Source organism: Aquila chrysaetos, chromosome Z, assembly GCF_900496995.4.
Source record: "Aquila chrysaetos chrysaetos chromosome Z, bAquChr1.4, whole genome shotgun sequence".
Classification (NCBI taxonomy): domain Eukaryota; kingdom Metazoa; phylum Chordata; class Aves; order Accipitriformes; family Accipitridae; genus Aquila; species Aquila chrysaetos.
Genome location: NC_044030.1, coordinates 4,904,895 through 4,927,676, shown reverse-complemented (window position 1 = coordinate 4,927,676; position 22,782 = coordinate 4,904,895). Strand labels below are relative to the sequence as shown.

Here is a 22,782-nt window from a genome sequence, read left to right as displayed (position 1 = left end):
ACACCATAGAATATATTTTAGCTTCACATATGGCCAGAGAGTTGTTGTCTTACCAGCCCATAATTCATGGTTCCTGGAGAAGTAAGAAACATCTATAACAGTATATATTAGGTGTCTTGGTCATATGGAAGGTGCGTTAACCTCACTACTGTGTGTGTCATTTTCAAGTAATACGGACATTACCATCACTGTGTACTTATCAACAGGCTAGGTAGTATAAGGTCCCCTTCCTTCTTTTATAAGTGGTCAGGCTTTGGTATCGCTGTAGTGAAAACCAGTCTGCTGGTAGTGTCTGAGCACTCCAAACAAAATTAAAGATGACTTAGATTGCTTTAGTTGGTCCATATGTCACTTCATTGTATAGTAATGAGCCGGAATTGAGGTTAACCTGAGGTGGATGTTTTTTACTTCTGCTATTAGCAGAAAGTTAGATTTTTCTCATGCTACTGAAGGCTATTCTGGGTTTCTGTTGAATGAGTTCCTAGTTCTGCAGTCAAAACAGAGCGCTTTTTTCCTACCTTTCTAGATGGCAGCAATTACTTCGTGGAGGAAAATAGCAGATCTCTTACTATTTTTCTGCTGTTGCATACTGTCATCAGGATATGGATCGGCTTAAGCTGCCTTCAGGCTGTGTTGCTGCCAAAAGAAAGGTTCCCTTTGCCCACCCGCTCCTACGCTACTCCTTACATTGTCTTGGGGGAGCAGGTGGCTGCGGGATGGATGCCTTGCAGTAGCAGACAATGGAAAACCTTTGGGAGGTCAGAGACCAGGGGCTTCTTTTTGAAGCCAGTGTGGTCTGAGATTGGCTTCAGTATGACTTTACAGTTAAGTTCTTCCCACGTGGTTTCAACAGTTCACCTTAATTGGGAAATCAATATACCTATTCTTCCAGCTTTTACCATAGTTGAAGTCATAGCAGGATATTCTTTATTTGTTAACATATTCACAGAGCACAGGCTGGTTGGTTGGTGTCTGTCTCAAAAAGATACCACGCTAACTTGAATCCTTAAAGACTACACAATTTTACATTAATTCTCTAATTTTATTGAACAAAATATAATTTTCTTCCCATTTCAGTGGCTTTGTTTTTCTTCGACTGATTTGTCCTGCTATCCTGAACCCAAGGATGTTTAATATCATCTCAGGTGACTATATGCTTCAGTTTCAATTCATACTTTATACAGTAGTGGGCATGAAATTATTGTAGTGTCTAGTGTAGCAAAATAAAAAGTATTTTTGAATGCTGTGTCCCGAGGCATGTTATCCATGTCACTTGACTGACTTCTCCAATAAGGCAGCCAACATATGCTTTTCACCCTTAAAGGTTAGATTGTGGTTATCCCCGATGTCATTTTAAAGTCCAGAAGAACATGCATCGTGGTATTTAATAATGCAATTCGAGTTAGTCTAGCAGCATGGAATATATTCTAGCTGTGTGAAAAATGTGTGTGATCTTAAGATGTCACTTTGAATACAATGCAATGTGAAAGTTAATGGCTGAAATTCAATGGTATCTCTTAAATGAACAAGATTTATGAAGTTGAAAATGTATCTGCAGAGCTTGGAGTACATTTGTGCACCTAGAAAATGATGCTTGAGTAACTTGTTCAAATGTCCTGCTCAGAGAGCTTCCAGCCACTGGAGAAGTCTTTACTTTGACTCGTTAATCACAGTCAATCTCAAATACGGAATGTTAAAGATGAGAGAGAGAGAGAGTGGTGGCATTTAGAAAGGGTGGGTTGTCCAGACTTGAGATGGTAATCTTGGTTGACTTAAAGGCCATATATAGGACAGTTCCCATGGCCTTGCCTAAGTGAATGTTCTCACTGCATAGAGTCTTACCCTGGTTTTTGATGCTGTCTTGGTAGAGTGCCTCTATAGTAGTTAACTAAAACAGCAACAGGGAACACTGCTGTTGGCATGACCAGGATTGCAGAACTGCTGTACAAGCCTGCGGCCCAGTGCTGGCCAGTGTCATGCTGGAATGCTGGGAGACAGCATTCTCCCAAACAGCTGGTAGGGGTGCTTGGGATGGTGGCACACACCAGGGACCACATCTGACATGCTGTTGGCATGGGCTTTCCTGTTGTATGAAGCTTTAATGGTGAGGGCATGGATTATCCTATGGCAGTTGCCCTAAGCACCTAAAAATGGGCATTTTTAACTTCTGTGGGAGGAAAAAAGGAAAGGCATAAACTACTGAAAACTTGTATTACTGAAGTTAAAATATTCAGACATCTGAGTTGCTTAGTTTTAAAAGTTTGCGTATATTTCATCTTTGTTTCTGTTTTTTTGGTTTTGGGTTTTTTTTTCCCTTGGCAAAGATCACCCCAAGCTAGAGGGCATTTAGTTTGCACTAGCCACTGCTCTTCCTCCTTCACTCCCTAGCAGTTTCTTGATTTTTACCACTAAAATGCAGATTTGGAAATCGGAGGAAGTCAGAAATCTGATTCAGAAAAGCTTTTTTCTTTATTCATAGACAGTTTTTAAGACAATGTAGCATGTTTTCTATCGTCTCTCTTTAAGCTGTCCAAAATGAGAAGGTCTGTGTTGAACAGGAAGTTCCTTTCTCTTACCCAGTAATCATTTCTATACATGCTTTGGAGAAAGCATTTGACAAACATGGCCTGGTATACAGTGATCCTTCGTTTAGGATTTTATCATTTTCAGGTAATTTGCAAGTTAGGTACCTCCTAACTTGGGTTGCACTCTGTCGATAGGTGTAAAAAGTTACCTATAAATTTGAGTAATCCTTTAAGCTTGTCTGTCAGTGTTAAAAGTTCTGCTCGTGTACATCCAGCTGATATTCTTGACTGCTGCTAAGGTAAACTTACAGACTCCATGTAGGGCTTTTAGAGCTGTTTTAAAAAAAAAAAAAAAAAAAAAAAAAAAAAAAGGATGAGGCAGTCCTTTTGGAGCAAAGCTTCCAACATACCTTCTTCCTGTAACAGGGGAAAAAAAGTATTCTGAAAGCTGGGTGTATAGGTACGGCTCAGTATCAGCAGCAATCCTATCACCTCAACAACTGTGACTGAAAAAAAAATAATCTTTGTTTCAAAACTGAAATCTTTTGTTTCAAGCATCTTTGAGTTTTTTATAGTAATTGACTTCCTTAGATCTGTTCTCCTAACCTGCAGTTCCACATTCCAAGGCTAGTAATGTTTTTCAGCATTGCTGCTTCAAAGGCTTGTATTGTACCAAGCACTAGATATGATGAACAACTGACATTAGTTGCATAGCTCCAGCTATGCAAGAAAAATTAGAACTTGGTTTTCAATGCATTTTTTAGGGGGAGGGGAAGAAAGAACAACAAAAGATGCAGGTAGACAATGAAGATTGTGTAGCATTCTTACAAAGAATTACAAAATTTAGGCTTATATAATAACCATGTCAATTTTGGAACACTTCAAACCTGGCTTTCAACCAGGCCATTTACCATAACTGGAGGGAAAAATAATTATGTAAGATACTACTGCGTAATATCACTTGTTGGAAAAGGAAGTTTTAATGCACTGAATGGTTAATGTAAAGTGCTAAGTGTAATGTTAAGTACAGCGAGTGATATTAATTTCCTGGAAATACAAGCCACGATTGTGTGTAATGTTTACTCTGTTCTCCTGATGCCAGTAACTTAAAAGTATAATTTGTGTAACTTGTCAGAGCCCACTTATGTGGGTATACACAAGTAAGGAAAGAGGTCAACTTGCCCTTTTTTTTTTTTTTTTTTTTTTTTTTAATTCTAAAGGTAAATTAGTTTGGTTTTTTTTTTTATTCTAACAAATAATCCTCCTTTCAACAGAACTGCTTTGTTTTTGTGAACACGGTTCTTGCTTCACCTCTTACTAGCACAACTTTATTTTGCATACTGTATGGAACTATTACAGAAAATCAGATGTTCATATTAATAAATTTTTGTGGGCCTTACTAAAGCAACTTAAGTTACTTCACCAAGTGACATCTTCCACACGCATTTCTGTTACAATATTAAAAATATTTTATTCCATGAAAAAATATGAATTGGAGAAAAGCTTTACTTTCATGTGACTGCTGTTAGTTCTAAGTGGAATGGCCAGTAACTCTCTACTCTGTATTCCTGCCAGATTCTCCTTCGCCCACTGCTGCAAGAACACTGACGCTGGTCGCCAAGTCTGTGCAGAATTTAGCAAATCTGGTTGAATTTGGAGCTAAGGTGAATATAATTTAACACACACAGACAGCCTGGAACTGTTTCCAGTACATTTCAAAGTTCCTGTGTAATACATGCAAAAATCTGTTGCTGTTTTCTTGTGCAAAGCCTGACACATGACCTGTTTGTCCTCATCAGCAAGGAGGCCTCGTTACTGCAATTTCTTCTGTTCCCTTCAATTTAGAGCTAAAGAGGGTGTTGGTCTGAGAGCAGTAGCATAAAGTCTGGTCAAATTGGGAAGAGGAGCCGTAATCATTTGAGAGCAAGTGACCTAGAAACTCACATTAATGGCTTGGTACATCCCATGAAGATTTTGAATCTGGTAGTAGGAACAGCAGCAATGGTCTGTTAAAAAAATTGATGAATGAATGACCACACCAGCAGGTATTGCAGAGTGTGATGCAGCCATATACTGATGCTGTGAGAACACAGATGAACTCAGCAGGCATTTGTTCCAAAGACAACAGCGGAAGTATGTGGGGCATTCTTTTTTCCGTTTGCCACAGAAAAGGTAGCAGTCATACTCCAGTATTTCCTGCATTAGAGGGGAGAAGTGGGAGAGGAAAGGCAGGCAGGCAGCCATCCCACCACAACAAAAGTGTCCATGATGGTAAAATGGGCACATTTTCTTTTGGAATATCTATATCAAAAAGACAGCTGAGAATTGCTAGAGCAGTAATCTGTGATGGGAAAGAATCTGAAGGATAAATATTCTGCCTTAAATAGATGATGGGAGCTTTTTTTGCATTTCCATTGATTATTTGATGTCAAAGGGGAGGCATCTTTCAGTAATACTGATGTGCTTTTGTACACAACCTTGAAATGTATTCCACACACATGGTCTATCTATACATAGTAATTACCTTTCAGATTGAGACTAATCGGGCCTAAATTCCGAGCTGGGTATAGATTATCCAATTCTGAAACAAATTAAGAGCCGCCAACCTCTGACTCTTCCCCCTCCCCCACTTTCACCCTGCATTTACTTACTCCCTAGATTGGTGTTTTCTGTGGTAAAGCACTTCAAAGCACCCCTTCTATTTGTACTCACTTTCATGTTGCTAGACATAATTAATGTTGTAAATCAAGTGTACATACTGCACTAAAAAGCCCCAGCTTTCAATAAAGTTTCTATTATAACACTAAGAGAATGCCAGCAACAACTGCTCTGTCTTCAGTTCCCAGGCTGAAATGTGGTTGAAAAATAAATCTGTTGACTTAAGCATAATGAAAGTGACTTCAGGCTAGCATTATAAAGTTATTTCTCTGACACACATAACTTGGAATGTAAGCATTAATGAAAGAAAAAGAAAGAGGGCACTTACTCCCAATCATACCTTTGAAAGTAGAGCATTTGTTCTTTCCAGCTAGGTATTGAGAGACATTCATCTTAATGCAAATTCATGTCAGTATGCATGTGTAAGACAACTTCTGAATCAGAGTTCCTGAATCTTACGAATATAAGAAAATACCAAATTCTGTAGTCTTTTGACTGGCTGCACACCAGACATTGGAAATTCACTTGAAGAAAATAAAATCACTCCAGATGACGTAGTTGTTCTGCAGTGTCATTTGTCTGACTGCACTGTGTTCACTTCAGGTATGACAATTATCTTTGCATTGATTTGTTCTAATGAATACTTTTAAAAATTACTAGGAGCCATATATGGAAGGGGTAAATCCATTCATCAAGAGCAACAAACATCGCATGATCATGTTTTTGGATGAACTTGGGGTAAGTGGTTAAAAAAATCTTTACTGGAAGTTACACAGCAACATTGTAAATGAAAATTCTTTATGCTTCTTATTAACTAGCTCAAAAATGCATCAGCTCCCACACAATTTTGAATACATGTAACTGAATAAATTTTTCTTACGCATGTTTAGAAACTGCAGATTGCTGGCCTGTCGTACGGAATTAAAACTGTCAAATATCATCTTAGACTTTATTCATTTATTGTCTCTGTAGATGTGAGAAGCTCAAATAGATTTTATAGCTATGAGGATTAGAAATTTTGGCCCAAAATACAAATCTTTAAAAATATGTTTTACAACAAAAACTCTTATGTATAATTTGTCATATCATTTTCACTGGAGATTGAAATTATTTTTTGCTTAAAAAAATACTAGGTTGAATTTCAGTTATGCATTACCACATACGTCACTGCATGCATTTTAGATACTGTAGTTTGAAAATGAACTGCAGTTACAGTATTCTTTTAAACTGTTACTGTTTTGTGAATGATAGCTATAACAGGAGTTAGGTCCTCATGTTATATATGTGTATTTTTAAACGAAGAATTAATTGTAAATAACAAGATGAAAAAAATGTGCCAAGCTTCCTGACTTGATCCCTTAAAAGTGACCTAGAAGACATCTCAGAATATTTTGATAAGATATAAAAACGAGTGTGGCATTTGGGTAGGTTGCCATACGTCACCTTTTTCTGGTTAAATTGCACCTTCTGCATATGATGATACATCACTTTCCTTTAAATGACAGATTTTGCATGAGATGTCTGAAAACTGTTGGTTTGAAAACAACTGTTGGATTAATCTACTGTTTTAATTACATTATTGTTTATGACCAGTTTAATGAGTTACTTGATAGTTACAGATTTTGCTGAATTTTTGTTGCTGCTGGTCTCTCATTTAGGTTGGAAAAAACCCCACCTAATGGATGGATTCCCCCTCATTTAGGGGAAGGTTATGAGTCTGCAGTAGCTTTCTGGTCAGCTCAGTGTAGTGTAGCAATACCAGATCTTCTAGTAAGAACCCTTCTAGCAGGAGTAGAAATTGCAGTATACTCATAAAACACATTGCGGAGCTTGTGGAGAGGAGGAAATCCATAATTCATATTAGAAAGATGGACTGGAGACTTAGCTGGAAAGACTAACATTGCAGCACTTGCTTGCAGTGTAAAACAACTGCATCGGCAGAGCTGTAGAGCTTAATTCATCTTCCTGCGTGCCTGCGTACTCGGGTGTCCTAAATCTGCTCTCATCTTTTTTGTTGAAGAATGTTCCTGAGCTTCCAGACACTACAGAGCACTCTAGAACTGACCTATCTCGTGATCTGGCAGCCTTGCATGAGATATGTGTGGCACACTCAGATGAACTCCGGACGCTCAGTAACGAGCGAGGTGTAATGCAGGTAAGCGACAAAAGTTAACAAACAATTTGCAGGTACAGACAGTATGTCTCAAGTTATTCCTTAATATCGGGATTCTTTCACAGTATTTCTGGCTACGAGTATGACTGATAAACATTTTAAAATATGTGCATTCCACCAGGAGGTTATTAGCTGTAAAGGTAAATACTAAGTCCATAGTTTTGTTTCTTCATGCAACAAAACCAAAGAGGTTTTTGTTTTTTTTAAAGCTTCCGGAGGATGTTTCGGTTTCTAAAGGAAGCATAAAGCCACAAAATTGCTGTCTCCTGACAGGCTCTCCAAGTTGTTAGTTTTAGGATCTTGGTTTTTTTCAGTTGAGAACTAAATTTACTTTTGTTAGCTTTCTATTGATAGCTCACTTCTGCTTTCTAATTTGCCAGTACATTCATAAACAAACTGGCGAACTTTTCTAGCAAAGCCCACCAGTGTGTTAGCAGCAGGCTTTTTTAGCCTCCCTGTTAAACAACAAAGTAGCAAAAAGATGTCATGGGTGGAGAGGCAGAGTTCATAATGCTGTTTTAGACTTCCCCTTTCGAAGGTAATGTCTTATTGACTAGGGGATTAGATGGGTTTTTTCGGGTTTTGGTTTTTTTAAATATATTTTACACTATCTAGTAGCAGGTCAGATAGGCTGATGCTGAAAATGCTTCTCAAGCCAGACTGTTCTGTTTCCAGTAGCTAATGTATGTTTCACTGACTCTCCACAGCATGTTCTTAAGAAGCTTTTGGCTATTACTGAACTGCTTCAACAAAAACAAAATCAGTATTCATTGTCTAATAACATCAGGTAGCAGCCCTCTACCTGAATTCTGCATGGATCCAGCATGCCCAACATGGCGACTCACACCAGTATCACTTTCTTCTTGCTCTTGCCAAAAATAGCACACCCTGTCACATTCCCAGTGATGTGTGAACTATGCAAAAAGAAAACAAAGATTCTGTTGGTGAATGATTGTACCAGCAGCTTTTTAAGCTATCTGTGCAGGACATTTGCACTTTTTTCCACTTGGAAACAGTTTTCACAACCTCTGAGCCTTGGTGTACAGTTCACCTTCCGCAAAGAAAATGCTGTGACTGTGTCTTGAACTTGGAAAATTATTTTCAGCACCTCCAATTGCCAAAGTTTTGCTGTCTTGTTGGAAAAGGATGATCAACTGACATGAAAAGAAATGTGTTGTTTTGACAGCCACATATAACTGGATAACATTTCTTACTGTAATTTCTGACTGGTTACAATAATTATGACTTTTGACTGTTTCAACCACTTTAACTTGTATTTACAGTTTCCAGAATTTGATGTTATGGTAGAAACAATCTTTACTGTACACTTTTTATACCATGCTGTTTCTCTTGCTGGAATCATGTTGAGAGAGAATATGCAGAGTGGGTCTTGTCAGCTTTATTTTTTGATGTGCCACTGATTCAGTCTGAATAGTTCTTCCATCAAGAACTATATAGGCAGATAAATCACAATGCTTTTGTAAAATGTTTACAACAGTAAATAATTTGACTTCAGTAAATTTATTGATCATTGTATCAGACATGCATGCATCCATTAAACCATTTTATAAAATATGTATTGGTTGGTCTTTTGTGTACTGTAAGTCTAGCATAAATACTATTTTTATAAGTGAAAAGTAAGTTTTTAAAATAAATCAAGCTGCAGATCAACTCTTTATGGAAACTGGCTAACTTTGGCTGCTCTGGAAGTTTTTTACAGTGTCTGCACACGATGTACTTTGAAATGTTCATGCAGTGTCACTTTAAGTGTGAATCCTCAGAACAGCATTACCCTGTCCATATGCCTTAATTTGTACATATCTCTCATGGGGCAAGAAAGCAGATGTCAAAACTTAAAAAAAATTAAAAGTCAAATATGCAGTTGATTCAGAAGGTATTTTGGCATCACCATTCATAACTTTTCTAGGCAGCGATCTAATAAGGAATAAAAGGATGCTGAGATTCACTGAAAAGACTAATAAGATAATCACATAAATAATTGTGTAATACACAGTTGTTACACCACTGAACAACTGCACTGTCCCTCCTGTCTCTTAGAACTGCTTTGTCCATTCACTGTCACGCTAAATTGCATAGACTTTATCTTTGGTGTAACATTAGCGAACGTCTGTAGATCCGCAGTTGGCTCTTGCTGTGCTGCCCTGCTCTCTCCAGTTGGGGCAGCTTCTGTGCAGGCAGGTGCCTGGTGCTGCAGCTGAGCACTCCTGAGTGTCACGAGTACTAACTACATGTGGTAGACAGGTGGGGCTCTTAATACAGCCTAGTGAAGGCAGACCTCTGTTTGCAAGACCTTGGTTCTACTGAATTCTTTTTTAGATCGTCTGATAAAACCATGGCTTGACTTACCACTGTCAGGAACCTGTATTAAACTGCATCTCAGAGGAAAAGGTAATTATCAATCTTTCTTTTTTTCTGCCCTACTTTGTTCTCTCTCTATACTGTTAGGTCACCCAAGTCACAGCCCCAGTCTGTAACATTTTTTTGTGTGAAGAACTTCTGCTGAGTGCTCTGCTTATAGCTTCCAACCAGTTCAGAACCTCAGTACATAACTTCAACTCTGCGAAGTCACACTTCCTTCACTTGATTTTGAAGGCGGTGTGTAAATGGTGTCAGGCTTTCGGGAGTGAAATTGCAATAGCTGCTTTTCTTCCCTGACTAGTCAGCTGATGATGCTGGTATAGAAGGATTTGTCAGAACCAGAGTAGATAAGGTGGGTTATTTTGTAGATGTAGTTGGCTGGGTGCAGGTAGTATAACATGGTAAAACCCAGAAACTCTGGAGAACAGATCTGGCTGGCTATTTACCTATTACATACATACAAAATGCAGTGGTGAGAATGAAAGTAGGAAACTCCCAAGTTGCATTTAGGTGGGTGTACTGTAGAACTGCTTATGTTCTAAAACACTGTATGAAAAGGAAGTAGACTTTGCTCCAGATTTGGAAGACATCTCACTACTTAGGAAGATTTTAGAAATAATTAATACTCTTCAGTTGCCCCCAGATAAGTTAGTCTCAGATTAGGTTACTGAGATCACTACTGCAGAGTAAGTCACAAAGGTATGATTATTGCTTTCCATGTTGTAAAATACATCACTGCAGCCTCTTAGTACATTTGAGAAGAGCTCACCAAATCTACCAAGTGTAATGGGCACAGCTGTATTCTTTTAGCTGCTTCAATGACAAGCTTGGGAGAAGGGGAGCACACCTAAAGCACACAAGGGTTGTTACCAGATCTGTCTCCTGCTTGCGTGTATCCAGTTCACTAAATGTCCAGTTTGACATTAGCTACTGCCATGCTGTAATCCTACACTTAGATGTGACTAACTGTTCCTGAACCAAAACTCTTCCCCAAGTAATGTATGTCTTAAAGCAAACATTTCTTACTAATGTTTGACCTTGAATGGGATGAGGGTTTAATGGAACTGCAACTAATTATTTTAGCAAGGTCAAGTGCTTTATTGCAAAGATACCAAAAACTGACAGAATAAATACCCCATGACACAGATTAAGGAACCTGGGGCAGAGAAGTTCACATTTGACACCAAACAGTAGTTTCTACAGTGGTAGAATTCCATCTTCCTTTGAGGTTACAGTGAGTCCACAAGATCATCATCAGTCCACTCTTCCTAATGGAAGGGAAAAAAGCAATGCCTTGAGCAACAGGTGAATTTGGTGTGTTTTACAGTATGGTGGGCCAGGCACTACCTAACTCTAGGTACATGGCACTACTGCACCTGCTGTCACAGTAACTTCTGCTATGTATGCCAGGCAAAGAGAATTTAAGTAACACAGATAACTTTTCACATCTCTGAACTGTGTCTGCCATCAGTAATAGACTTAAATAGTAAGTTTAAACTGATTTTAAACACAGTGCTTGTCCACATTATGTGAGAGATGAACATTTCTGCCAGGATGCTTGACCATGCTTATCTTGTACACTCCACTCTACTTCTGACAACCAGTAGCAATTGTCAGACCTGGTTAAATTACAAGGCTAGCTCAAACTGGAAATAAGAATTCATGCCAAGGCTTACACAGCAGTTACTTGACAAAAAGCGTGTTTGTTAAGTTCCCCTTCAGATTCTCATCCCATGCCTGACCCAAGGTCATGGCCAAGAACTGCTGAACAACATTAAAGAGTATTTCCTTTCCTTAGACTTGCCATGATCTGGACTTCTGCTCAGACCTGCTCCCACTGCTAAACATGAGCACAGTTACAGGAGTTACTTTAGGTATGCCCTAGTCTGTTGTGAGACTCCAATTAAGTTTTGATTCCTGGGTTTACTTGAAATGTTTCTTGCGCGCCCCTCCCAGGTAATATTACCCAGCGTGCTCAGTGTCCTGTGCAGGGAATAAAACAGAAATAACTTAGTCAAGTAAATATATCAAAGGGAAGATTTTTTTATATATATTTATTCTAGCTAATAGGGGCTAATCCCAGAACACAGGATTGAAAGCCTCCTGGGACTCAGCCCTACTTCTTGCTTCTGCAAGCATGCCACAATACTTACCAAGAACACCACCACCCTCCCCCACCAAAAAAAGCTGTGCTCTTTACAGCCAGGCTTTAGTACCTAACAGAAGTATTCCATGAACATAAGAAAGACTAAAAAATATTTTAACTGGTGGTGACTAAGCCCTTTAACCTTAAAGCTAGTTATCCACGCCTACTCTTAAAGTCATGGAGACAGTCATTTTATCAGCCCCTTTTCAACCCCCCATTTGAGGTTTAGCTCATGCTTCTTCATTATGGACAACTGTGCAGATTTCCACAAGAGCACATATTGCAACCTTTCATTAATATCTTGTGCTTTTTATGGCTTCATCACTTTGGCAGCTGGGTCATCAGTGCTCAACCAGTACTCTGTGTGTTTCTTCTATCATTTCAAATTGCTGAGCTCTCCATACCAGTTATGGCCTTGCTATTGTATTAGCTTCAGCTGTAAACTATTCAGTCAAGAAACAAAATCTTACAAATACATTAGAACTGATGGTGCGCTTGTATATTACAGCCCGATTACTTACAGATATAAATATCCTTACTATCAGCTAACTGCAGGATTAATGAAGTCTCAAGGTTTGAGCCGTATGCACATACTGTAAGCTTTCAAAAACTTAAAACACCCTTTCTCCCTTATGTCCGGGCAGCTCAGATCTGCTCTTACATGTGGTAATTACTGAGAAATGAAGCTATACAAGTACAAACCCTTGGTAGTTCAGATAAATCGGTATTGAAAAATCCTAAGTTTCAGGATCTGTTAAAACTGTGCAAGACCTTATTGTGAAATGTTGTACGCTATGTGAATTCGAGTTTATTCATTTGGAAAAAGAACTGTGAATATAATTTAATAAGAAACCCCAAAATCAAAACTGCCTTAAACCATAGCAGCATAACTAAAATAATACCCCCTTCAAATTAAACTGGGGCAGGCAAGAAGCGAGTCTCCAGAGCTTAGTTGGCACTGTTCTCCAAGTCATTTTGTGAGAAGTGAAAAGTTATGAAAGTGGTAGTTTACAGAATTGCCAGTTTCAATATGCTTTTTATGACTGGCATTTGGAGTAAACACTGGTCAAAGTTTTACAGCATTAAATAGTTACCATAAAATATGCTTGAGGTTCCACATTTTGTTCCAGCATACTTTAAATGATGATTTTTACCATAATCTTGTTCAAATCATTTAGGTTCTAGTTTGACATTAAAGCATCATGGTAAGTTATAATAGCAAGACTCCTTTAATTATAAAAAGACGCATCCTGCATTTTATGTTAAGATTTTGATGGACAACCCTCTTTAGCTGTTAGCAAGTTTTTCTAAACACCATAATTCAGGTGTTGTACACTATCAGGATGTACAATGTCTTCAGTATCAAGGAGTCCAGTTAAAAAGGGTTCTTTACAAAGCTATTCTTCCACCAGAAGGTATTCTCTCCAACTTCCAGTCACATTACAAATGAAGCCCTAAAAGGTGTTCAGATTACATCTGAAGAATTACCTTAGTTCTGTTTTCATTTGTTGAGTCACCCTCCTCAATCTATCTCTACCTTATTTATATTTGGTCTTATAACCTGAGGTACTAGCTACCCGTCTGTAATTTATGCACGTCTTGCTAGCAAATGGGCTGACATAGAAATTTAGTTCAGCAGCTGACTTCTGGTTTGTGCAAGAAGCTAAATAAAGTAAATTAAAACAGTTTCAGAAACACTGGCCAGCAGAAAAACCACCACATAAAACTTCTGTGAAAAAAGCCTGTTTGAGTATATTTCAGCATCTACTCATTCATTTCATTCTGAGGAGCAAGTTTCCACCTGTAGAGGTTGGATTTCTCCTCAAGTGTTCAGTTCATGGCCTTCCAAAACCTCCTTTCATCGCAATATTCCAAATTTCAACGTCACAGCTACTTCCCCACGCTGGGATCATGGAGTGCTACATGCTGAAAGTACTCAGCTTGATGTTGTTCTATGGTTTGTCAAAAGACTTTCAAAGCACAGGAAAGAGCAGGAAGGATGGCCTGTGTGTTCTTCCCCCTCCCCACAAAAGACTGGGGTATTTAAGAACATTCCCAGAAGTCTGTCTCAGTAACTGTGTCACTTTTGTCTTGGCAGTTAGAGTGGAAAGACAAGTACTTGTACAGTAGGTTTACTGACCTCATCCGTTTTAGGTTTCTTTGTGACATACTCATCATCTTCATAACCTTTCCTCTTCTTCCTAACACCCATACAGAGAAAAAGTGAAATTTTTAGGTATTTTTCTAAATCTGAGTCTCCCTGTTTGGCCACAAGATTATATTATGGATGTATTTGTCACAAAAAAAATACCAAAGCCTCAACTAGCAACTTGCTGGAAGTTCCTAGTGGGTACTAAAGTGAAAGGGGCAGAAAAGAAAAATCAGGAAGTCCTTTGCCATCCACATAAGTCTTAAGAAAACTTTAACCCTTTACACAATTCTTGTTTTAATCATGTGACTTTAAAGCCCTTGATTGTCATTACATATGACATCAAGTGGCCAGATCTTAGAAGCCACCCAGGATTCCAGTTCCATGGTACAAAATAATCAGTATTACAGCACGCAGTGCAAATTGGCACAAAAGGCCATATTTACATATTACTGAAAGCACTACTGAGTCTTGGTACTCAGCTTCGAGTGGAGACTCACATGATAAGCATGTGAACAGACATCCTTCTGTGTACATTTAGATGTTTTCATTTTCAATCACTCAGATCACCAAAAATTAATGTTTCTGTAGCAATAAAAAAGGCAAAAGTTTAAAACATCAAAGAATAAGTACCTACTTACGGGTTTGTATTAAGTGAAAGCTCCAAGCTGTGACACTTCTCTAATTTCTGTTTTAGAGCAGCAACCTCTTCAGGCCTTGGCAGTTCATATTTCTTTATGAGATTTTTCATGCCTACAGTTGAAACAACACAGCACTAAGCACATTAAATAATTTCTGCTCTACCTTGTTGTATTGTGTCTGTGTGGCGAGGTTTTGGTAGTAGGGGGGTTGCAGGGGTGGCTTCTGTGAGAAGCTGCTGGAAGCTTCCCCCATGTTTGACAGAGCCAATGCCAGCCAGCTCCAAGACGGACCCACTGCTGGCCAAGGCCGAGCCCATCAGCGATGGTAGCAGCACCTCTGGGAGAACGTATTTAAGGGGGAAAAAAAAGTTGCGCAACAAAAAACTGCAGCCAGAGAGAGGGGTGAGAACATGTGAAAGCAACAGCCCTGCAGACCCCCAGGTCAGTGCAGAAGGAGGGGAGGAGGTTCTCCAGGCGCCGGAGCAGAGATTCCCCTGCAGCCCATGGGGAAGACCATGGTGAGACAGGCTGTCCCCCTGCAGCCCAGGGAGGTCCACGGGGGAGCAGGGGAAGAGTGAGGAGTCCTGCCCCTGAGGAGGAAGGAGCAGCAGAGACAGCATGTGATGAACTGACCCCAACCCCCATTCCCTGTCCCCCTGCACTGCTGGGCAGGGAGAAGATGGAGAAAATGGTGAGTTGAGTTGAGCCCAGGAAGGAGGGAGGGGTGGCAGAAGGTGTTTTAAGATTTGGTTTTATTTCTCATTACCCTAAAGTCATATCCCCAAGTTCAGTCTGTTTTGCCCATCAGGGTTACTGGTGAGTGATCTCTCCCCATCCTTATCTCAACCGAGCCTTTTGTTATTTTTTTCTCTCCCCTGTCCAGCTGAGGAGGGGAGTGATAGAGCAGCTTTGGTGGGTACCTGGCCTCCAGCCAGAGTCAACCCACCACACGTGTGAATTACACAAGTTTATCAGTCAGTAGTATGCCTTATCCCTCATAGGTAAGCTTGAGCCAACAGTTTACCCTCCCTTCCCTCATTGTAACAGGAGCACAGTATACATTTTCAAGCAGCTTCTACTAGGAAAAAAAAAAAACAAACCCAAAAAACAAACCTACAACAAAAAAATCAGAATGGTACACAGAAAAAAGAGAATCAAGAAGTTCTGAAGTCCACACGTCTGTAAGGTTTTGAAAGCATTCTATCTAGTTTTTAAACAGACTCAAAAAGGCAACAGGCAACATACTGCTAATAGTTGAGACAGAAAGCTTATCAAGTAAAATCCTTGTCAAAGCAAGCATTAGACATTCAAAATATTAACTCCGCTCAAACTGCTTGCTTACAAAACTTCTCATCCCACATAGCACTGAAACTTCAGAGGATCAAAGACTGCGTATGTAAGACTTAACTACCTTCTTACATCTGAGGATTAATTCTAAATAACATCAAGGTACAGGAGAAGCTGAGCACAAAGTACTACACTGAAACAAGTTGTTATCATTGTTGATTCTGGATTTCCTCAAGGTAAATTATAATAATACAGAGTTCATATTAGTCTGCTAACAAGCATCAAAATACACGGATATTTTTTTGCATTCAGCATTGTACCTCAGTCTTAAAAAAAAGAAAAGATTGGTCCCAGTCTTGTTAAGAATGCAAATTAAATTTACAGCTACACTGCAAGAAACAAGATTTTCTCCTCTACCACCAGTTCTCTGTAAAACTAGTAATTTACAGATGCTTCAAAATTTCCTTCCAGCCATCATATGTTTCCAGAAGGGCTGCCTTTGGGCTAAAGCTACTGTCCAGAATAACACAAGTGAAGAATAAGTGATCCCAGCATTCCCTTTGCATCTCAGCAATGAAAACCTGAAGACTGGATTTGTTAGCAGGAAGAGAAAGGGAAGAGCAGCTTAAGTTTTATAAATTCAATTTAAATTGAATTTGTAGACCGCGGTGACTTGTATTATGCATTCACTACTCAAGTCAGCTCAAAGGACTACATTTTTTATGCTACCACTCTCCCATTTTAAATGTGTGCATTAGCTTAAAGCATTAAATAACTGATTACTTACTGATTTCTTATCCCAGCCTTTTCATTTCATTAAAATAAAGGTAATAATCAGTGTACTACATTCCCCGTTATCTTAGCTAAACCATGCTAGCATTCTTTGTATTTTTAATATGTGGGCGCATATACATATATACTTCTCACACTAGCAAACCTAAACGTCTTTTGAAACACCTTTATAGCTGCAAAACGGAAGTAAAGAATAAATCCTGGCATATCACTTAACATTAATCATTTAGCTTAGAAAAGGTACCCTCTGGTGGTAGAAGTAGTTATGTGCAGGCTTTTGCCTGAAGCTGTAATTTAAGACAGTAATTTCATCCTGAGTTACAAAAAACATTATCTAGTTCCCAAAATAGATTTCTCACTTTTGAGTCAGTTGCTGTCACTTAATAGACTTATGTTCTGAGAAGCATCAGGCCCTTTGCCTTTTAATCTCATTTGTTTGTATCATAGGAAGATCTTGATGTTTTCTCCCCTTGCATCCACATGCAAGGTAGTTCACTCTACTGCCCATGTCTTACTTACCTTACGCATGCCCTGAGGTGAAGAAAACCACTGGAAGCACACCTTTCTGCTTAAAGCTTTTGTTGTTTGGAAAAAAGCTGGTTTTCTTCTTTTAGAGATACTGTTTATCATATTTTTCCAGTGTTTACTTACATTTCATGCCATCTAGTAGCTTGGCTAAGGATATTCGGTCTTCTTTCAGCATAAGACTTTCTGACAAATAACTGCAAAGATACAAGGAAGAATAAGTTCTTAAAGTGTCATAATTATTTGTGGCAGCTACCATTAGTTAATAAAACGTGTACTATTTATTATTTACATCTGCTAGAGCTTTATGATTAGACTTAGTAAGAAAACTTTGGTTACATAAGCGCTATAACAAGATAAAAAGCTTATCTGTCACTTGCAACATTCTTCTTCCGTAAGAATGTGACAAAAGTATTCCCCGGCCATGTAAAGAACCAAAGTTCCAACACTGCAGAATTAAACAGTTCTAAGTAAGTAAACCTCACTGAGTTAAGTCAGCTTACATTTAAGATTCTATGAAGTGTCATGCTAACATCACACTATTGCACAATACGACTGCAGGAAAAGCAAATACTACAGAAGAGTAGTCTTCAGACAGACCAACAGACAGCAAAGCTTGTAAGATGGGACTGCTGCTTTTGGCAGCTGAAAGCAAATCCTAAATGCTGTCTTGTAAGAGTCTGGCGGGTCCCTTCCTCTTCCCTCAGAGATTCAAACCTCCTTTTAGTAAGAACATTACATTAATACATACACACACCACCTGGTTAAAACCCCAACACAGAGGAGCAACAATCCTCACCACGATCCACAACAACCAAATAGTTTTATCCCTTCCTGGGAAGGGCACTTATGGATAAATTACAAAAATCCAAAGACTCCAAAGTATATCAATCTGTTCAGTCTGTGTTAACTTCAAACTTACTTCATAGACCTACATAGCTGTATCACCTGCAGCTCCCAGACTGAGTCATCAGCCACCATGAAGACAGTAATTGCTATAAGCCGATAGAGGCTCTGTTAGCATCACCGCTCTTGTAGAGCTCAAGAGTATTATTTAACATTGTACTGTTACCAGAACTAAATATTAATTTGGAGCCACCTATTAGCCAGAGCACTGTGGCACCTCTTTTCTCCTGAAGCTCTAACTTTTTCAAGACTGACCTATACACGGACATCACGGGAGCAACAGGTTTTCAAACCTTCCATGTTCCATCCCTCTTCTGCAGGCACACCTACTCACAGGTCCACAAGACCTGAGCTGCAGCATTAGCTTCTCTCATGTCCAGCAGCTCAAACTCACATAAAACAACAAATGACAAGGTTACAGCAACTGTATGGTGCAGACAGGTGACGAAGACTTGAGTTCTTCATGAAGACGCAAAGATAAAAGTTCACATACCTTGATGCACACACTATCTGCAAATTATTGTAGTTCTTTTTGTAAGCATGCTTTTCTGAAATTTGGCACAAGTAGTACAGAATACAAGTTCAGGAATGAGATCAACAAGTTTCAAGTTATAGTCAGCACCTGAACGTTTTTACGCTATTCTGAGAGGACAGTGAACCCTGTAGAGGATGCTCCCACACCGTCTCGCTCTTTTAGAACAAGAGAGATTTGAGATTCATTTAGAGCAGGTGGAAGGAAAGCTTCTTTAAAAAGAACTGTTTGAATTTAGCATCAGCCCTTGTGCTTGCAAGCTTTACACTCTAGATACAAAATGCTCACACAGAGCATCACATGATTAAAACACTCCAGATACAGCTACTTACAGCAACTACCTCACTTGTTTTTTTGAGGAAGAGTATGTTTTGTCCTTAAAAAGGACCAAACCAAACAAAGCATACATTTCAGCAATGATATCGAAGTGTTTGATAATGCCTTTGCAAACACCAGTGGCTAGACCACAGAAAGGAAAGAAGGGACCGATTTCAAACAGCACCTTATCGTTAGTCCATTTCCACAGAAAGTGAACAGTTGCACCGGCCAAATACAGCACTTAGCTGCGCAGGCCTAGCAGCTGTCAGTTCAGTGTAATTTCATTTGACTCTGTAACCTTAGATACAGAAAAAAAAAAAAAGTAAGATTTTTAAGGTAAGTGATTCTTTAAGTGTTTCATACTCTTAGTTTCTACTGTATTTCCACTTTATTCACTCTAATCTTCAAGGTAAGTCTGAAAATCCTATGCTGTTCTAATTAGGGCATAGTCATCAGTCTGAATTTTTTTTTTTCCTTCTTCTAAAGGAATATAAAAACCAGACACCAACTAATGGCATTTATTACCTACTTTTTGAAAATGGAAAAAAAAACCCAAACCAGTACCGCCTCAGTTTTGAAACATACTTAAAGAATATACCAGAGCGTTAACAATCAGTAAATACACACTTCTACTAGTTAAGAATGTCTAAACCAAAACAAATTTATACATGATGCAAATAAACTGTTTAAATGATACCTATAGCAAAAAAAAAAGAGACTACCTTTCCATATTAATTCCTGCTCTTGAACCACTAGATAGTATGGCAGTGAGAGCTATCTGAGAGGGAGCAAAGAGCAGATATGCATCTGTCAGAGCCACTCGATTGAGGAAGTCATCGGCTGCTTTCCGCAAAACTTCAGGATTCTCCAGCATTGGATAGCGAGTCTAAAAAGTAAGTATTTAGGAAAGTAAGTAGCTGTTCCTCATCTTCTGGTTCATGAGCTCAGAACACACAATTCAACAATATTTGGTAAAGCTAAAAAGTAGCAGGTCATCTTCTTATTCCAAAAATAATCTAAAGTGCTTAAAGACCACAACTAAACTGACTTCCTTTCAGATATTTGCCAACCACTTTAGAAATGAGATCTTTTCAGATCACAGGCACAAAAGGAAATAAAGTTTTCTAACACAACCCACGACAGCTTTATATTATGTTAGTATATAGAGTATGTAGCATATAAAAAAATACTACCTTCAAATCAATTAGAAATCCCTCAAAAGGCCTGTATGGATTGTGGACAATAAGATGGAAGTTCAGTTGCTGAATAAGCAGTAGTTCATATTCCAGTATTTGTTCAAGGGCTTTCTCCTGTCCAAGAGGGCTTTCTCGAAGGTTACCAACAAACTGTGCACTGGACACATTAAATTCATCTACTTTACAGGCCAAAAACGCACATGTTAGCCTTGAGGAAGGAAAAAAAAAAAAGCAAACAATTCACATATGCAGCATCCACCTTTTTATCAAGAGTTCTGTTCAGAAAATTTTTATCATCAAAACACCATATTCTGAACACAGCAAACTTTTCCAAATGGAAACTGAAAGTGACCATACTTTGTCTTTACTCATATTTAAGCTCTCAGGTTTCCTTTCTCATTTTTTTCAGGTCTTTACAGATATAAAGAGTATACCTACAATGTTCTGCTTGACAGAATAACTCAGGATGCATTGATAACTCACATTATTATCCGAGGATGATACTCCATCACCGAGTTATTGAGGTAAAAGCGTTTGAAATACATGCTAGCTGTTCCCTAAATTAAAAAATAAAAGGAGGGAAAAGTAAGTATAGAAGCCAAAACAGATTAAGAAAAAAGAAAAATAAATAAAAAGAAAAAATTACAAAACAGAACAGGCAAGTTTGAATATATACTATAGACATACAGGATACACTAAGGCACTAAGATGTACACAATGGCATTAATGTCATTAAATATTTCGAAGTCTAATACATTTATGCCTGCAAGAGCCTTGCAAAATGGCAGCTTGATTATCTCTTCCTCCATTTTTAGACATATTTAGGAAGACAATGCTCAAAAAGCCTAATATAGCTTCATGAGAAAAATCTGGTATTTAAATGAAACTTAAAAACCAAAGACTGAAAAAATTATCCTGAAAGTTGTGAGTAATCCCAGCCAAGGCATCTGACTTTTCAGATCAATAAATTTCCCAACATGTTTAACATTTATGCTTCTCTGTGTGTCTAGAAGCACTGCAGTCAATGCCAAATTTCCAAGCTGATCTGAACACCATGGGCATGAAAGCAGATGCTTCCCAAAACCATTACTTGGTGAGTCTGATCCAGCACACATACTCTACAGGGGCGACTTCAGAAATATAAGGTCTGGCTCCACAGAGCATGTAATCACAGCCTACTGCTATGTGTCAAACGCATCTTCAGACAAGACACTCTTCATCTTTGTTATTCACCACACCTGCCAGAAAACAGGAGGACTGACAGGGGGCAATATAGGTTATACATCTTAATGGCTAGGTAACAAAAGAAGCACAATTTCATTCCCTGCTTCAGCTGTAAGTCCCCACTCTCTCTCTTCTGAAATGCACTCTCCTGCTTTCAAGATAAGTCAGTTCAGAGATAAGGTTCGATTTGTTTGGGTTTTTTTGTTTTCTTTGTAGGTTAGTTTACTACCGGTACTGATGCTTGAGCCAGCTTACTTTGTCGTCAGACAAGCACCAATGCTTAAGAAACAACTGGACAACAGCCCAACTTTGGGACTGCCTCCTTTAGCTACAGTGGGATCATTTCATTGTATCCTCAGTCTGTGTATCGTTAGGTTTGCTTCTCCTCTTTGCTTAAAGGAGAGGAACGAAAACAGCAGTCATCCAGGCAAGCGTAACAGCCACAAGAAACGGATGAAATTGAGAAATAACCCTCTGTTTTTGAAACGGCTGCACTGCCCAGAGAACAGAAAGAGATAAAGAGGTCTGAAACACAAACTGCGGCACTGGAAGACAGGAAAAACTTGAAAGCCACCCGCGCTCCCAAGAACAAGACAAGCAAGCAGCAAGCGAAGGAACAAGAGTCACGGCGGGGGCGGGGGGCAGCGCCTGCAGCTCCCTCACCCATCACACCGCAGACCCTAAGCGGACCAAAGCCGCGCCGAGCAGGCACTGCTGCTTACCACCACGGATCTCGGCATGGCAGGCTTGAAGACGGCGCAGAACTCCAGCAACCTCTTCTCGTAGTACTTGCATATCGCCAGCTCCTCCTGGGGCTCCAGAAGGACAGGGTCGGTCTGCTGGACCTGGAGGGGAGCAAAGCCGGGCCTGCCTGAGGGGCTGCGCTCCGGCACGACCGCCTTTCCCCCCCCCCCACTCCTCCTCCTCCTCCTCCTCCTTCTCCCCTCAGAGGCGCCGGCCGGGAGGAGGCCGCGGTGCCTCTCCCCGCCCCGTCTCCTCACGCTCCCGCACCTTCCCGCTCGTCACCGCTTTTCCGCGGAACTTGCGGTTGGCCTCAGCCCGGCACCGCGCCAGCTCCTCCTCGCTGCGGAAAGTCCAGTGCCGCCGCTGCGTGCTGCTGTGGTACATGACGATCGAGGAAGGAGAAAGGGAAGAGGACGGCGGCGCCGCTGCCCGCCGCCCGCGCTTTATGGCAGCTCGCTTCACGGCGTGCGCGGGGCCTGCCGGGAGTTGTAGTTTTGGCGGGAGGGCCCAAGGAGGCGGCGGCGGCGGGGAGCTGCCTGAGGGCTTGGGGCGGGAGGAGAGGGGAGGGTGTCCGCGGTGGAGGCGGG

The 22,782-nt window shown here is 39.8% G+C and overlaps 2 protein-coding genes across 4 annotated transcripts in view; one reads left to right on the top strand and one right to left on the bottom strand.

Annotated features, from left to right (window-relative positions):
- The window catches only part of RASA1 (RAS p21 protein activator 1), a 65,680-nt gene extending 56,751 nt beyond the window's left edge, over window positions 1–8,929 (top strand). For both annotated transcript variants that reach the window (XM_030003567.2, XM_030003568.2), the window contains 5 exons: window positions 1,078–1,145; window positions 4,101–4,189; window positions 5,844–5,921; window positions 7,204–7,338; window positions 8,064–8,929. In XM_030003567.2, the coding sequence (XP_029859427.1) occupies window positions 1,078–1,145; window positions 4,101–4,189; window positions 5,844–5,921; window positions 7,204–7,338; window positions 8,064–8,147 (454 nt within the window). In that variant the 3' untranslated portion in view covers window positions 8,148–8,929. The remainder of the gene's footprint in view (window positions 1–1,077; window positions 1,146–4,100; window positions 4,190–5,843; window positions 5,922–7,203; window positions 7,339–8,063) is intronic.
- Window positions 8,930–10,809: 1,880 nt separating this feature from the next.
- On the bottom strand, window positions 10,810–22,696 carry CCNH (cyclin H). Of its 2 annotated transcripts, XM_041120697.1 has the most exons (10): window positions 22,463–22,696; window positions 22,174–22,296; window positions 20,711–20,784; window positions 20,225–20,435; window positions 19,754–19,917; window positions 17,402–17,472; window positions 14,672–14,783; window positions 14,022–14,082; window positions 11,702–11,718; window positions 10,810–11,003 (listed from the first exon to the last, which is right to left on the bottom strand). In XM_041120697.1, exons 1-10 carry the CDS (start codon window positions 22,577–22,579, stop codon window positions 10,907–10,909), a joined length of 1,047 nt encoding a protein of 348 aa, XP_040976631.1. In that variant the 5' UTR covers window positions 22,580–22,696; the 3' UTR covers window positions 10,810–10,906. The 2 variants fall into 2 exon arrangements, with proteins under 2 accessions (XP_040976631.1, XP_029859429.1); XM_030003569.2 differs by lacking the exon at window positions 11,702–11,718.
- Window positions 22,697–22,782: the final 86 nt, after the last annotated feature.